The sequence below is a fragment of the Anomaloglossus baeobatrachus genome, chromosome 12 (genome assembly GCF_048569485.1).
Source record: "Anomaloglossus baeobatrachus isolate aAnoBae1 chromosome 12, aAnoBae1.hap1, whole genome shotgun sequence".
NCBI lineage: Eukaryota > Metazoa > Chordata > Amphibia > Anura > Aromobatidae > Anomaloglossus > Anomaloglossus baeobatrachus.
In genome coordinates this window covers 141,873,409-141,888,216 of record NC_134364.1, presented here as the reverse complement: position 1 = coordinate 141,888,216, position 14,808 = coordinate 141,873,409, and the positions used below count along the sequence as shown (strand labels likewise).

General features: G+C 56.7%; 1 protein-coding gene across 1 annotated transcript in view; it reads right to left on the bottom strand.

The window, feature by feature from the left end:
* Positions 1-9,133, bottom strand: part of F11R (F11 receptor) — a 16,932-nt gene extending 7,799 nt beyond the window's left edge. Inside the window, exon 1 of the mRNA XM_075330701.1 lies at positions 9,030-9,133. Within this exon, the coding sequence (XP_075186816.1) occupies positions 9,030-9,069 (40 nt within the window). The 5' untranslated portion in view covers positions 9,070-9,133. The remainder of the gene's footprint in view (positions 1-9,029) is intronic.
* Positions 9,134-14,808: the final 5,675 nt, after the last annotated feature.

The following is a 14,808-nucleotide window of genomic DNA, read 5'->3' as shown; positions in this document are numbered from 1 at the left end:
GGCGAGCCACCAGAGGGAGGGGGAGAGAAGAAGGACGAAGAGGCGAGCCACCAGAGGGAGGGGGAGAGAAGAAGGACGAAGAGGCGAGCCACCAGAGGGAGGGGGAGAGAAGAAGGACGAAGAGGCGAGCCACCAGAGGGAGGGGGAGAGAAGAAGGACGAAGAGGCGAGCCACCAGAGGGAGGGGGAGAGAAGAAGGACGAAGAGGCGAGCCACCAGAGGGAGGGGGAGAGAAGAAGGACGAAGAGGCGAGCCACCAGAGGGAGGGGGAGAGAAGAAGGACGAAGAGGCGAGCCACCAGAGGGAGGGGGAGAGAAGAAGGACGAAGAGGCGAGCCACCAGAGGGAGGGGGAGAGAAGAAGGACGAAGAGGCGAGCCACCAGAGGGAGGGGGAGAGAAGAAGGACGAAGAGGCGAGCCACCAGAGGGAGGGGGAGAGAAGAAGGACGAAGAGGCGAGCCACCAGAGGGAGGGGGAGAGAAGAAGGACGAAGAGGCGAGCCACCAGAGGGAGGGGGAGAGAAGAAGGACGAAGAGGCGAGCCACCAGAGGGAGGGGGAGAGAAGAAGGACGAAGAGGCGAGCCACCAGAGGGAGGGGGAGAGAAGAAGGACGAAGAGGCGAGCCACCAGAGGGAGGGGGAGAGAAGAAGGACGAAGAGGCGAGCCACCAGAGGGAGGGGGAGAGAAGAAGGACGAAGAGGCGAGCCACCAGAGGGAGGGGGAGAGAAGAAGGACGAAGAGGCGAGCCACCAGAGGGAGGGGGAGAGAAGAAGGACGAAGAGGCGAGCCACCAGAGGGAGGGGGAGAGAAGAAGGACGAAGAGGCGAGCCACCAGAGGGAGGGGGAGAGAAGAAGGACGAAGAGGCGAGCCACCAGAGGGAGGGGGAGAGAAGAAGGACGAAGAGGCGAGCCACCAGAGGGAGGGGGAGAGAAGAAGGACGAAGAGGCGAGCCACCAGAGGGAGGGGGAGAGAAGAAGGACGAAGAGGCGAGCCACCAGAGGGAGGGGGAGAGAAGAAGGACGAAGAGGCGAGCCACCAGAGGGAGGGGGAGAGAAGAAGGACGAAGAGGCGAGCCACCAGAGGGAGGGGGAGAGAAGAAGGACGAAGAGGCGAGCCACCAGAGGGAGGGGGAGAGAAGAAGGACGAAGAGGCGAGCCACCAGAGGGAGGGGGAGAGAAGAAGGACGAAGAGGCGAGCCACCAGAGGGAGGGGGAGAGAAGAAGGACGAAGAGGCGAGCCACCAGAGGGAGGGGGAGAGAAGAAGGACGAAGAGGCGAGCCACCAGAGGGAGGGGGAGAGAAGAAGGACGAAGAGGCGAGCCACCAGAGGGAGGGGGAGAGAAGAAGGACGAAGAGGCGAGCCACCAGAGGGAGGGGGAGAGAAGAAGGACGAAGAGGCGAGCCACCAGAGGGAGGGGGAGAGAAGAAGGACGAAGAGGCGAGCCACCAGAGGGAGGGGGAGAGAAGAAGGACGAAGAGGCGAGCCACCAGAGGGAGGGGGAGAGAAGAAGGACGAAGAGGCGAGCCACCAGAGGGAGGGGGAGAGAAGAAGGACGAAGAGGCGAGCCACCAGAGGGAGGGGGAGAGAAGAAGGACGAAGAGGCGAGCCACCAGAGGGAGGGGGAGAGAAGAAGGACGAAGAGGCGAGCCACCAGAGGGAGGGGGAGAGAAGAAGGACGAAGAGGCGAGCCACCAGAGGGAGGGGGAGAGAAGAAGGACGAAGAGGCGAGCCACCAGAGGGAGGGGGAGAGAAGAAGGACGAAGAGGCGAGCCACCAGAGGGAGGGGAGAGAAGAAGGACGAAGAGGCGAGCCACCAGAGGGAGGGGGAGAGAAGAAGGACGAAGAGGCGAGCCACCAGAGGGAGGGGGAGAGAAGAAGGACGAAGAGGCGAGCCACCAGAGGGAGGGGGAGAGAAGAAGGACGAAGAGGCGAGCCACCAGAGGGAGGGGGAGAGAAGAAGGACGAAGAGGCGAGCCACCAGAGGGAGGGGGAGAGAAGAAGGACGAAGAGGCGAGCCACCAGAGGGAGGGGGAGAGAAGAAGGACGAAGAGGCGAGCCACCAGAGGGAGGGGGAGAGAAGAAGGACGAAGAGGCGAGCCACCAGAGGGAGGGGGAGAGAAGAAGGACGAAGAGGCGAGCCACCAGAGGGAGGGGGAGAGAAGAAGGACGAAGAGGCGAGCCACCAGAGGGAGGGGGAGAGAAGAAGGACGAAGAGGCGAGCCACCAGAGGGAGGGGGAGAGAAGAAGGACGAAGAGGCGAGCCACCAGAGGGAGGGGGAGAGAAGAAGGACGAAGAGGCGAGCCACCAGAGGGAGGGGGAGAGAAGAAGGACGAAGAGGCGAGCCACCAGAGGGAGGGGGAGAGAAGAAGGACGAAGAGGCGAGCCACCAGAGGGAGGGGGAGAGAAGAAGGACGAAGAGGCGAGCCACCAGAGGGAGGGGGAGAGAAGAAGGACGAAGAGGCGAGCCACCAGAGGGAGGGGGAGAGAAGAAGGACGAAGAGGCGAGCCACCAGAGGGAGGGGGAGAGAAGAAGGACGAAGAGGCGAGCCACCAGAGGGAGGGGAGAGAAGAAGGACGAAGAGGCGAGCCACCAGAGGGAGGGGGAGAGAAGAAGGACGAAGAGGCGAGCCACCAGAGGGAGGGGGAGAGAAGAAGGACGAAGAGGCGAGCCACCAGAGGGAGGGGGAGAGAAGAAGGACGAAGAGGCGAGCCACCAGAGGGAGGGGGAGAGAAGAAGGACGAAGAGGCGAGCCACCAGAGGGAGGGGGAGAGAAGAAGGACGAAGAGGCGAGCCACCAGAGGGAGGGGGAGAGAAGAAGGACGAAGAGGCGAGCCACCAGAGGGAGGGGGAGAGAAGAAGGACGAAGAGGCGAGCCACCAGAGGGAGGGGGAGAGAAGAAGGACGAAGAGGCGAGCCACCAGAGGGAGGGGGAGAGAAGAAGGACGAAGAGGCGAGCCACCAGAGGGAGGGGGAGAGAAGAAGGACGAAGAGGCGAGCCACCAGAGGGAGGGGGAGAGAAGAAGGACGAAGAGGCGAGCCACCAGAGGGAGGGGGAGAGAAGAAGGACGAAGAGGCGAGCCACCAGAGGGAGGGGGAGAGAAGGACGAAGAGGCGAGCCACCAGAGGGAGGGGGAGAGAAGGACGAAGAGGCGAGCCACCAGAGGGAGGGGGAGAGAAGGACGAAGAGGCGAGCCACCAGAGGGAGGGGGAGAGAAGGACGAAGAGGCGAGCCACCAGAGGGAGGGGGAGAGAAGGACAAAGAGGCGAGCCACCAGAGGGAGGGGAGAAGTAAGAAGAAGGGAACATCAGAGGGAGGGGAGAAGAGGGTAACAACAGAGGGAGGGAAGGGGTGGAGACGCCACTCCCTCCTCATTTTTAAAATGTATTTGTGTATTTCAGACGAGACTACATTTGAACACTTAAGTGCAAGTGCACGAGGAGCGCTCGTGAACCCCCGCCCAGATGTTCGGCAGCGTGAGGTGGTCAGCACTCTTTGACTTCCGTACCACAGAGGCAGTGAAGATAGCTGACAACAGTAAGGCTATGTTCACACACTGCGTTTTTTACCTGCGTTTTGGGTCCGTTTTTGCTGCAGAAATTTCTTGAGAAATTCTTGTAACCTTTCTGCAGACATTCCCCAGCAAATCCTATGGCAAAAAAAATTAGCTGTGCACACACTGCGTTTTTTTCTTAAGAAAATTCTTTCAGTAGATTTTCTTAAGAAAAAGAATGAGCATGTCACTTCTTTTCTGCAGCTAACTGCGTTTTTTGCCATAGATAATTGGCACAATAATGCAGGGAGCAACCAGCGGTAAAAACGCACCAAAAACGGACCGAAAACGCACCAAAAACGCACCGAAAACGCGGCAAAAACGCAGGTGCGTTTTTGGTGCGTTTTTTAACACAGGTGCACTCTTAAGAAATTTCTTAAGAAAAATTATTTTTCTAGTGTGAACATAGCCTTAAAGGGAAGGTGTTTTAGAAAAAAAATTGTTTAATAACATTAATACTTTATTTTTTCAGTTATGTTTAAATATATTTGCTTTTGAGAAAAATATAAAAAAAACAATTAAAAGTTTGATATTTTCCACTCAAACACTGGGGAGAGAAGCTGCTGAAATTTATCTGTAGAGCTACTGTAGAACTAGCTCCCATTACAGCTGCAGTAAAGTGGGCGGAGTCTGCTCTCCTGTGTGTGATGTCACAGCTCCCCCCAATCTGGGTGTTTCCAAAAGGATAAGCGAGAGTGAAGTTTAGAAATCACAGTGCGGAGCCATGGTGGTGGCCGCAAACTGATCCTTATATCTCTCAAGTGTCACTAAGGTCAGCTGCATAGTGCCCCGCTCGCTGACCATCTCCCTGTGTCCCGCTGTACCTCGTGCCCCATATACTGTGCTGCCGGCCGGGGACCGGAGGTACGCGGTGACATGCGGCAAGGAGGGGTGATCTGCAGCCTGAGCGGCACAGCACTACAAGTGTCATGCCACAATCACCGCACCCAGCTGCATGCACACACCTCAGACTTGCGCCTCGGCAGCCTGTCCTTTCAGCGATCACAGTACGAGCAGCGGAGACCCGAGGCGAGCACATGCACGGAGGAAAAGGGGGGGGGGGGGGGGTGGTGACGGGGCTGACCGGCAGAGAGCCGCCAAGGGGGGGGGGGGGGGGGGAAGAGAGGGTTACCAGCAGAGCGCGACGGTGGGGGTTGACCGGCAAAGTGGGGAGCAGTCAGGATCAGTTACGGTGCAATCACTGCTGCCCATCACCAGTTCTCACCCCATCCATCCCGGTGGGTGACAGGGGGAAAGTGGAGCACACAGCATAGCTGTGAGCTCCACAAGGATGGCGCTGATCTCCTCCCTCTGCTGTGATCTGGACAGCCAGGGGCGCGTGCAGACGACAGCAGACGCTGTTTCTGTGTTAAGTATACGTTCACAGTCTGACTTCGGTTACGGTCTTAAATGCATAGAGGGCTGCCATAAGGAAGGTGAGTAACTCTCGTTACTCACAGCAATTCTAAGATGGCCGCCCCCAGTGCTTCAGTAACACTGGAATTAAATATAAACTAAATAAACAGTGAATTTAATTTTGCATTAAAAACACTTAATTCCATAATCACTATTTTTAATACAAAAAAAAAAAAAGCGACACCTTCCCTTTAAGAAATTGTAGTTTCAGCTGTTTCTGTTATGGATGAGAGGGAAGGGGGGGGGGGGTTGTTCCTGTGAGGGCACAAAAGGTGGCAATGTGAACTGGGGCATAGTGTAGAGAGGCAGTGGAGGGGACTTATGGAGAAGGGCAGAGTCGGGGGATATTTTGTGCAGTAGGCACAGCACTAATTTCTTCAGGCGCAGGAGGGGATTATTTCATACTTAAGGTCGGGAAGCGCTGCTGAAGACGGAGACAAGGGGAGCCTGGAAAGACAGGTTGTACAAGTGACGTGCCAGCATGGCATCTGGACTACAGAGAGCAGCATACCCACAGGGGAGCGCCGCCCACAGCCACAGGGGAGCGCCGCCCACAGCCACAGGGGAGCGCCGCCCACAGCCACAGGGGAGCGCCGCCCACAGCCACAGGGGAGCGCCGCCCACAGCCACAGGGGAGCGCCGCCCACAGCCACAGGGGAGCGCCGCCCACAGCCACAGGGGAGCGCCGCCCACAGCCACAGGGGAGCGCCGCCCACAGCCACAGGGGAGCGCCGCCCACAGCCACAGGGGAGCGCCGCCCACAGCCACAGGGGAGCGCCGCCCACAGCCACAGGGGAGCGCCGCCCACAGCCACAGGGGAGCGCCGCCCACAGCCACAGGGGAGCGCCGCCCACAGCCACAGGGGAGCGCCGCCCACAGCCACAGGGGAGCGCCGCCCACAGCCACAGGGGAGCGCCGCCCACAGCCACAGGGGAGCGCCGCCCACAGCCACAGGGGAGCGCAGCCCACAGCCACAGGGGAGCGCAGCCCACAGCCACAGGGGAGCGCAGCCCACAGCCACAGGGGAGCGCAGCCCACAGCCACAGGGGAGCGCCGCCCACAGCCACAGGGGAGCGCAGCCTACAGCCACAGGGGAGCGCAGCCCACAGCCACAGGGGAGCGCAGCCCACAGCCACAGGGGAGCGCAGCCCACAGCCACAGGGGAGCGCAGCCCACAGCCACAGGGGAGCGCAGCCCACAGCCACAGGGGAGCGCAGCCCACAGCCACAGGGAGCAGTATACAGTCACAGGGAGCAGTATACAGTCACAGGGAGCAGTATACAGTCACAGGGAGCAGTATACAGTCACAGGGAGCAGTATACAGTCACAGGGAGCAGTATACAGTCACAGGGAGCAGTATACAGTCACAGGGAGCGCTGCACACGGGAGCAGTATACAGTCACAGGGAGCAGTATACAGTCACAGGGAGCGCTATACACGGGAGCAGTATACAGTCACAGGGAGCAGTATACAGTCACAGGGAGCAGTATACAGTCACAGGGAGCAGTATACAGTCACAGGGAGCAGTATACAGTCACAGGGAGCAGTATACAGTCACAGGGAGCAGTATACAGTCACAGGGAGCAGTATACAGTCACAGGGAGCAGTATACAGTCACAGGGAGCAGTATACAGTCACAGGGAGCAGTATACAGTCACAGGGAGCAGTATACAGTCACAGGGAGCAGTATACACGGGAGCAGTATACAGTCACAGGGAGCGCTGCACACGGGAGCAGTATACAGTCACAGGGAGCAGTATACAGTCACAGGGAGCGCTATACACGGGAGCAGTATACAGTCACAGGGAGCAGTATACAGTCACAGGGAGCGCTATACACGGAGCAGTATACAGTCACAGGGAGCAGTATACAGTCACAGGGAGCAGTATACAGTCACAGGGAGCGCCATACACGGGAGCAGTATACAGTCACAGGGAGCGCCATACACGGGAGCAGTATACAGTCACAGGGAGCGCCATACACGGGAGCAGTATACAGTCACAGGGAGCGCCATACACGGGAGCAGTATACAGTCACAGGGAGCGCCATACACGGGAGCAGTATACAGTCACAGGGAGCGCCATACACGGGAGCAGTATACAGTCACAGGGAGCAGTATACAGTCACAGGGAGCAGTATACAGTCACAGGGAGCAGTATACAGTCACAGGGAGCAGTATACAGTCACAGGGAGCAGTATACAGTCACAGGGAGCAGTATACAGTCACAGGGAGCAGTATACAGTCACAGGGAGCAGTATACAGTCACAGGGAGCAGTATACAGTCACAGGGAGCAGTATACAGTCACAGGGAGCAGTATACAGTCACAGGGAGCAGTATACAGTCACAGGGAGCAGTATACAGTCACAGGGAGCAGTATACAGTCACAGGGAGCAGTATACAGTCACAGGGAGCAGTATACAGTCACAGGGAGCAGTATACAGTCACAGGGAGCAGTATACAGTCACAGGGAGCAGTATACAGTCACAGGGAGCAGTATACAGTCACAGGGAGCAGTATACAGTCACAGGGAGCAGTATACAGTCACAGGGAGCAGTATACAGTCACAGGGAGCAGTATACAGTCACAGGGAGCAGTATACACGGGAGCAGTATACAGTCACAGGAGCAGTATACACGGGAGCAGTATACAGTCACAGGGAGCAGTATACACGGGAGCAGTATACAGTCACAGGGAGCAGTATACACGGGAGCAGTATACAGTCACAGGGAGCAGTATACACGGGAGCAGTATACAGTCACAGGGAGCAGTATACAGTCACAGGGAGCGCTGCACACGGGAGCAGTATACAGTCACAGGGAGCGCTATACACGGGAGCAGTATACAGCCACAGGAGCGCTATACACGGGAGCAGTATACAGCCACAGGGAGCGCCATACACGGGAGCAGTATACAGTCACAGGGAGCGCCATACACGGGAGCAGTATACAGTCACAGGGAGCGCCATACACGGGAGCAGTATACAGTCACAGGGAGCGCTATACACGGGAGCAGTATACAGTCACAGGAGCGCTATACACGGGAGCAGTATACAGCCACAGGGAGCGCCATACACAGGAGCAGTATACAGTCACAGGAGCGCCATACACGGGAGCAGTATACAGTCACAGGGAGCGCTATACACGGGAGCAGTATACAGTCACAGGGAGCGCCATACACGGGAGCAGTATACAGTCACAGGGAGCGCTATACACGGGAGCAGTATACAGTCACAGGGAGCGCCATACACGGGAGCAGTATACAGTCACAGGGAGCGCTATACACGGGAGCAGTATACAGTCACAGGGAGCGCTATACACGGGAGCAGTATACAGTCACAGGAGCGCCATACACGGGAGCAGTATACAGTCACAGGGAGCGCTATACACGGGAGCAGTATACAGTCACAGGGAGCGCTATACACGGGAGCAGTATACAGTCACAGGGAGCGCTATACACGGGAGCAGTATACAGTCACAGGAGCGCTATACACGGGAGCAGTATACAGTCACAGGAGCGCCATACACGGGAGCAGTATACAGTCACAGGGAGCGCCATACACGGGAGCAGTATACAGTCACAGGGAGCGCTATACACGGGAGCAGTATACAGTCACAGGGAGCGCTATACACGGGAGCAGTATACAGTCACAGGGAGCGCTATACACGGGAGCAGTATACAGTCACAGGAGCGCTATACACGGGAGCAGTATACAGTCACAGGAGCGCTATACACGGGAGCAGTATACAGTCACAGGAGCGCTATACACGGGAGCAGTATACAGTCACAGGAGCGCCATACACGGGAGCAGTATACAGTCACAGGGAGCGCTATACACGGGAGCAGTATACAGTCACAGGAGCGCTATACACGGGAGCAGTATACAGTCACAGGAGCGCTATACACGGGAGCAGTATACAGTCACAGGAGCGCTATACACGAAGCAGTATACAGTCACAGGGAGCAGTATACAGTCACAGGAGCGCTATACACGGGAGCAGTATACAGTCACAGGGAGCGCTATACACGGGCCATTGCACACACGCAGCGCTCTATACTCACTCAGGCCCAGCACTATCACGATCACCGCCGTCATCGCCATCTCGGTGAGTTTCGGTTGTAATCCACAGACAAACAAACTTGCTAGCCACGCCCTGTGACGACATGAAACACCTGCCGCACCTTGATAGAGATGTAACGCAGATTGGTCCTAAGTTTCACCATCTCTTCTGTGATTGGATAATTTTCTGTCATTCACAGCGTCGGTCAGGTAAGATGAAACCCAGCCCTAGAAATGGTCGGTCAGGAAGTGTCTGAGGAACAGGGCGGAGCCTCTCCCCTCCCCCTCCCTCCTGTATACACCGTCCTGTCCTCTCCTCTCCTGTCCTGTATACACTGTCCTCTCCTCTCTTCTCCTCTCCTCTCCTCTCCTCTCCTCTCCTGTATACACCGTCCTGTTCTCTCCTCTCCTCTCCTCTCCTCTCCTGTATACACCGTCCTGTCCTCTCCTCTCCTGTCCTGTATACACTGTCCTCTCCTCTCTTCTCCTCTCCTCTCCTCTCCTCTCCTCTCCTGTATACACCGTCCTGTTCTCTCCTCTCCTCTCCTCTCCTGTATACACCGTCCTGTCCTCTCCTCTCCTGTCCTGTATACACTGTCCTCTCCTCTCTTCTCCTCTCCTCTCCTCTCCTGTATACACCGTCCTGTTCTCTCCTCTCCCCTCCTGTCCTGTATACACCGTCCTGTTCTCTCCTCTCCCCTCCTGTCCTGTATACACCGTCCTGTCCTCTCCTCTCCTCTTCTGTCCTGTATACACCATCCTGTCCTCTTCTCACCCCTCCTGTCCTGTATACACCGTCCTGTCCTCTCCTCACCCCTCCTGTCCTGTATACACCGTCCTGTCCTCTCCTCACCCCTCCTGTCCTGTATACACCGTCCTGTCATCTCCTCACCCCTCCTGTTCTGTATACACCGTCCTGTCCTCTCCTCACCCCTCCTGTCCTGTATACACCGTCCTGTCATCTCCTCACCCCTCCTGTCTTGTATACACCGTCCTGTCCTCTTCTCACCCCTCCTGTCCTGTATACACCGTCCTGTCCTCTCCTCACCCCTCCTGCCTGTATACACCGTCCTGCCCTCTCCTCACCCCCTCCTGTCCTGTATACACCGTCCTGTACCCTCCTCTCCCCTCCTGTCCTGTATACACCGTCCTGTCCTCTCCTCACCCCTCCTGTTCTGTATACACCGTCCTGTCCTCTCCTCACCCCTCCTGTCCTGTATACACCATCCTGTCCTTTCCTCACCCCTCCTGTCCTGTATACACCGTCCTGTCCTCTCCTCACTCCTCCTGCCTGTATACACCGTCCTGTCCTCTCCTCACCCCTCCTGTCCTGTATACACCGTCCTGTCCTCTCCTCACCCCTCCTGTCCTGTATACACCGTCCTGTCCTCTCCTCACCCCTCCTGTCTTGTATACACCGTCCTGTACCCTCCTCACCCATCCTGTACTGTATACACCGTCCTGTCCTCTCCTCACCCCTTCTGTCCTGTATACACCGTCCTGTCCTCTCCTCACTCCTCCTGTCCTATATACACCGTCCTGTACCCTCCTCACCCCTCCTGTCCTGTATACACCGTCCTGTCCTCTCCTCACCCCTCCTGTCCTGTATACACCGTCCTGTCCTCTCCTCACCCCTCCTGTCCTGTATACACCGTCCTGTCCTCTCCTCACCCCTCCTGTCCTGTATACACCGTCCTGTCCTCTCCTCACTCCTCCTGTCCTGTATACACCGTCCTGTACCCTCCTCACCCCTCCTGTCCTGTATACACCGTCCTGTCCTCTCCTCACCCCTCCTGTCCTGTATACACCGTCCTGTCCTCTCCTCACCCCTCCTGTAATGTATACACCGTCCTGTCCTCTCCTCACCCCTCCTGTCCTGTATACACCGTCCTGTCCTCTCCTCACCCCTCCTGTTCTGTATACACTGTCCTGTACCCTCCTCACCCCTCCTGTCCTGTATACACCGTCCTGTCCTCTCCTCACCCCTCCTGTCCTGTATACACCGTCCTGTCCTCTCCTCACCCCTCCTGTTCTGTATACACCGTCCTGTCCTCTCCTCACCCCTCCTGTCCTGTATACACCGTCCTGTCCTCTCCTCACCCCTCCTGTCCTGTATACACCGTCCTGTCCTCTCCTCACCCCTCCTGTTCTGTATACACTGTCCTGTACCCTCCTCACCCCTCCTGTCCTGTATACACCGTCCTGTCCTCTCCTCACCCCCTCCTGTCCTATATACACCGTCCTGTACCCTCCTCACCCCTCCTGTCCTGTATACACCGTCCTGTACCCTCCTCACCCCTCCTGTCCTGTATACACCGTCCTGTACCCTCCTCACCCCTCCTGTCCTGTATACACCGTCCTGTCCTGTATACACCGTCCTGTCCTCTCCTCACCCCTCCTGTTCTGTATACACCGTCCTGTACCCTCCTCACCCCTCCTGTCCTGTATACACCGTCCTGTCCTCTCCTCACGCCTCCTGTTCTGTATACACCTTCCTGTCCTCTCCTCACCCCTCCTGTTCTGTATACACTGTCCTGTCCTCTCCTCACCCCTCCTGTCCTGTATACACCGTCCTGTACCCTCCTCACCCCTCCTGTTCTGTATACACCTTCCTGTCATCTCCTCACCCCTCCTGTTCTGTATACACTGTCCTGTCCTCTCCTCACCCCTCCTGTCCTGTATACACCGTCCTGTCCTCTCCTCACGCCTCCTGTTCTGTATACACCTTCCTGTCCTCTCCTCACCCCTCCTGTTCTGTATACACTGTCCTGTCCTCTCTCCTCACCCCTCCTGTCCTGTATACACCGTCCTGTCCTATCCTCACCCCTCCTATCCTGTATATGTAGCACCCCACGGGACCTGCAGGGCATGACACATCACTGGACCAGTGGTTTTGTGGGGTTGCTGTGAATGGCTTGACCCGGCTTCGTGGCCCCGTCTGCTACAGGCAAAGAGAGAGTCAATAGGGGGGGTTTGCTTTGCAGCACCACGTATGGTGTGTGGCCAGGGATTAGCCGCCACTGCAAGATGTCACTCTCCGGGGCTGATGTTACCGCAGCCCAGAAAGTCCAGCTCCCCAAAGATTGAGCAAGCCCCAGGGAGGACGGTGGTGACGAGAGAAGGGACGTTGGCGTCGAAGCGCGGGGTCCCGGAAAATCAGAGTCTCACACAGAGGCTGCGGTTGGAGATGTTTTATTCACAGTTCGTGTGCTGCGCCTGCAGAGTACCGGTCATCGCCGTGACGGGCCCCAGTCGATCCCGGATGAAGCAGAGGTCACCACCGGTGTTGTGAAGCATGTGAGACCTTCCTCCTTGCACCTTGTAGTGTGGTTCCCCGTGGCGTGAAGCTACTTGGGGACCCCAGTGTCCTTGGCTTTAGTTGTCGTCCCGTTCGCAGGCAGCTTGAAACTTGTTATGGACCCGACCGTGGCCATGGCTCCTGTCTCTATCCGCTGCTGTGTCCCGGGACTTTTGGTGGTGGGCAGTGGGACGTGAAATCCCCCTTCCCTGCAGATTTGTTAGAGTCCATGAAGGTTTCCCTAACCGAGGGCTCTGCACTCTGACAGGCGCCGGTTCTGAAGGGGCTGTTGGGGGCTCACCCTTCAGCTACCGAGTTGCTCCTCTGTCTCACAGCGCCACTTGGTAGTTTCCTGCTTTTCTCTGCCCGGTACCCCGGTCGGCCCCTCTGGGGGAAGCCGTTCGACAGCCCCCCAGGGGCCTTGCTCTTCTCTGCCTCAAGCTGTTCTCTCTCCTGGTGTCTGTTCTGAACTTTTGCAGTGTTCTGAAGTGAAACTGTGTGAGCTCGCTCACTTCCCAGGCAGCCCCCACCTTTCTGATGACTCATGCTGCCCAGGAATTTCCCAGCCTGGCTGCCTGAGTAATGTAAGTGCTGTCTCACTAACTGGGTGTTTATGTAAGTATATTGTGTAAACTCCAAGCACCAGCAGTTAACCTCCTTCTACTCGGGATAAGCATTACACCTTAAGACAGATGCAATACTCTGTGGTGACTGAAGCCTCAGGGGCGCCACATTCCCCCACAGCAAATGGCAGCACTCCCGGGCTGCAACCAAGCAAAATTAGTACACCACAATTTTTGTTATGCACATAAACAATTGAACATTCTTCCCTTTATGGGAGGCAGGATCACTTGAACGTTGCAAACATCATTACTCCTATTAGTTCTATAAATCCTTATACACTTTACACGAAAAGCAGAAAAAAACATAGCAAAAGAGCAGAGCAAAATAGCATATCATAACTCTATATCTGTACATTAATAGCATCAATCAAACTTTTCAGTAGCAAACTCCATGGTGTCAAAAATAGTTGCTAGTTGTTTACAAAGGCAGTCCTGGCCACGCATATCACAGTGGCCCAGATATCCACTTTGCCAAGCAAAAGAAGAAAAACATTCAGTACTTCCTATAAAGGCTACCAAGTCTGTAACTATGTACTCCTTTTTAAAATACATATTTACATGCCCCACTTTTGCACTACAGGTGCACAATGCCGCAGCCGAGGGCACTCCAGGCATCCAGGGTTGGGGACAATAACAGAGCTGGTCTCAGTGCGGGCCGCACCGCCGGAGTTACTGTTGGACAGCCATGGGAGCTCAACACTTCCACCCCGTGCCCTGGGTCCCTCCGGTCACCGCTCGCCATGGCTTGCACCTGCTCCATCCGAGCCACTAATCTTTTCCTGCGTCCTGGGGAGGCGGCAGCTCCCAGCTTTCGTGGTAAGCTTTGGTTTACCATAAAGTCATGTCCGGTAAGTCTCTGGCAGTGGGGCTTTCTTTCGCGCTCTTTCTGGGCACCACCCACACTTTTGCACTCTTTTTGGGTTCCATCCACAATGCCACGCCCCTTCTTTACCCGTGTCGGATGGTTAATGGCCGTAAGTTTTTGTAAAGTCCATGAAGGCGCATAGTATCCGCTGTTATGCGCTCGCGACCCTGCTCGCAGCTCCAAATGTAGCACCCCACAGGACCTGCAGGGCATAACTCGTCACCGTACCAGTGGTTTTATGGGGTTGCTGTGAATGACCTGACCCGGCTCTGTGGCCCTGTCACCTACAACGAAAGAGAGAGTCAAAAGGGGGGATGGGGGGTTTGCTTTGCAGCGCCACCCATGGTGCGCAGCTAGGGGTTAGTCGCCTCTGCGAGATGTCGCTCTCCTCCAGGGCTGATGTTACCGCAGTCCAGATAGACCAGCTCCCCACAGGTGGAGTGAGCCCCGGGGAGGACGGTGGTGACTGGGGAAAGGCCGTTGGTGCCGAAGCGTGGGGCGGCGACGCTGGCAAATCAGATTCTCACACAGGGGCTGCGGTTCCAGGTGTTTTACTCACAGTTCATGTGCTGCGCCCGCAGAGTACCGGTCATCGCCATGACGGGTCCCAGCCGATACCGGATGAAGCAGAGGTCACCACCGGTGTTGTGAAGCATGTGAGACCTTCCTCTTTGCGCCTTGTAATGTGAATCCCTGTGGCGTGAAGCTACTTGGGGACCCCAGTGTCCTTGGCTTTAGTTGTCATCACGTACGCAGGCAGCTTGAAATTTGTTACGGGCCCGACCATGGCCACGGCTTCTGTCTCTATCCGCTGCTGTGTCCCGGGACTTTTGGTGGTGGGCAGTAGGACGTGAAATCCCCCTTCCCTCCAGATTTGTTAGAGTCCATGAAGGTTTCCCTAACCGAGGGCTCGGCACCCTGACTGGCGCCGGTTCTGAAGGGGCTGTTGGGGGCTCACTCTCCAGCTACCGAGTTGCTCCTCTGTCTCACAGCGC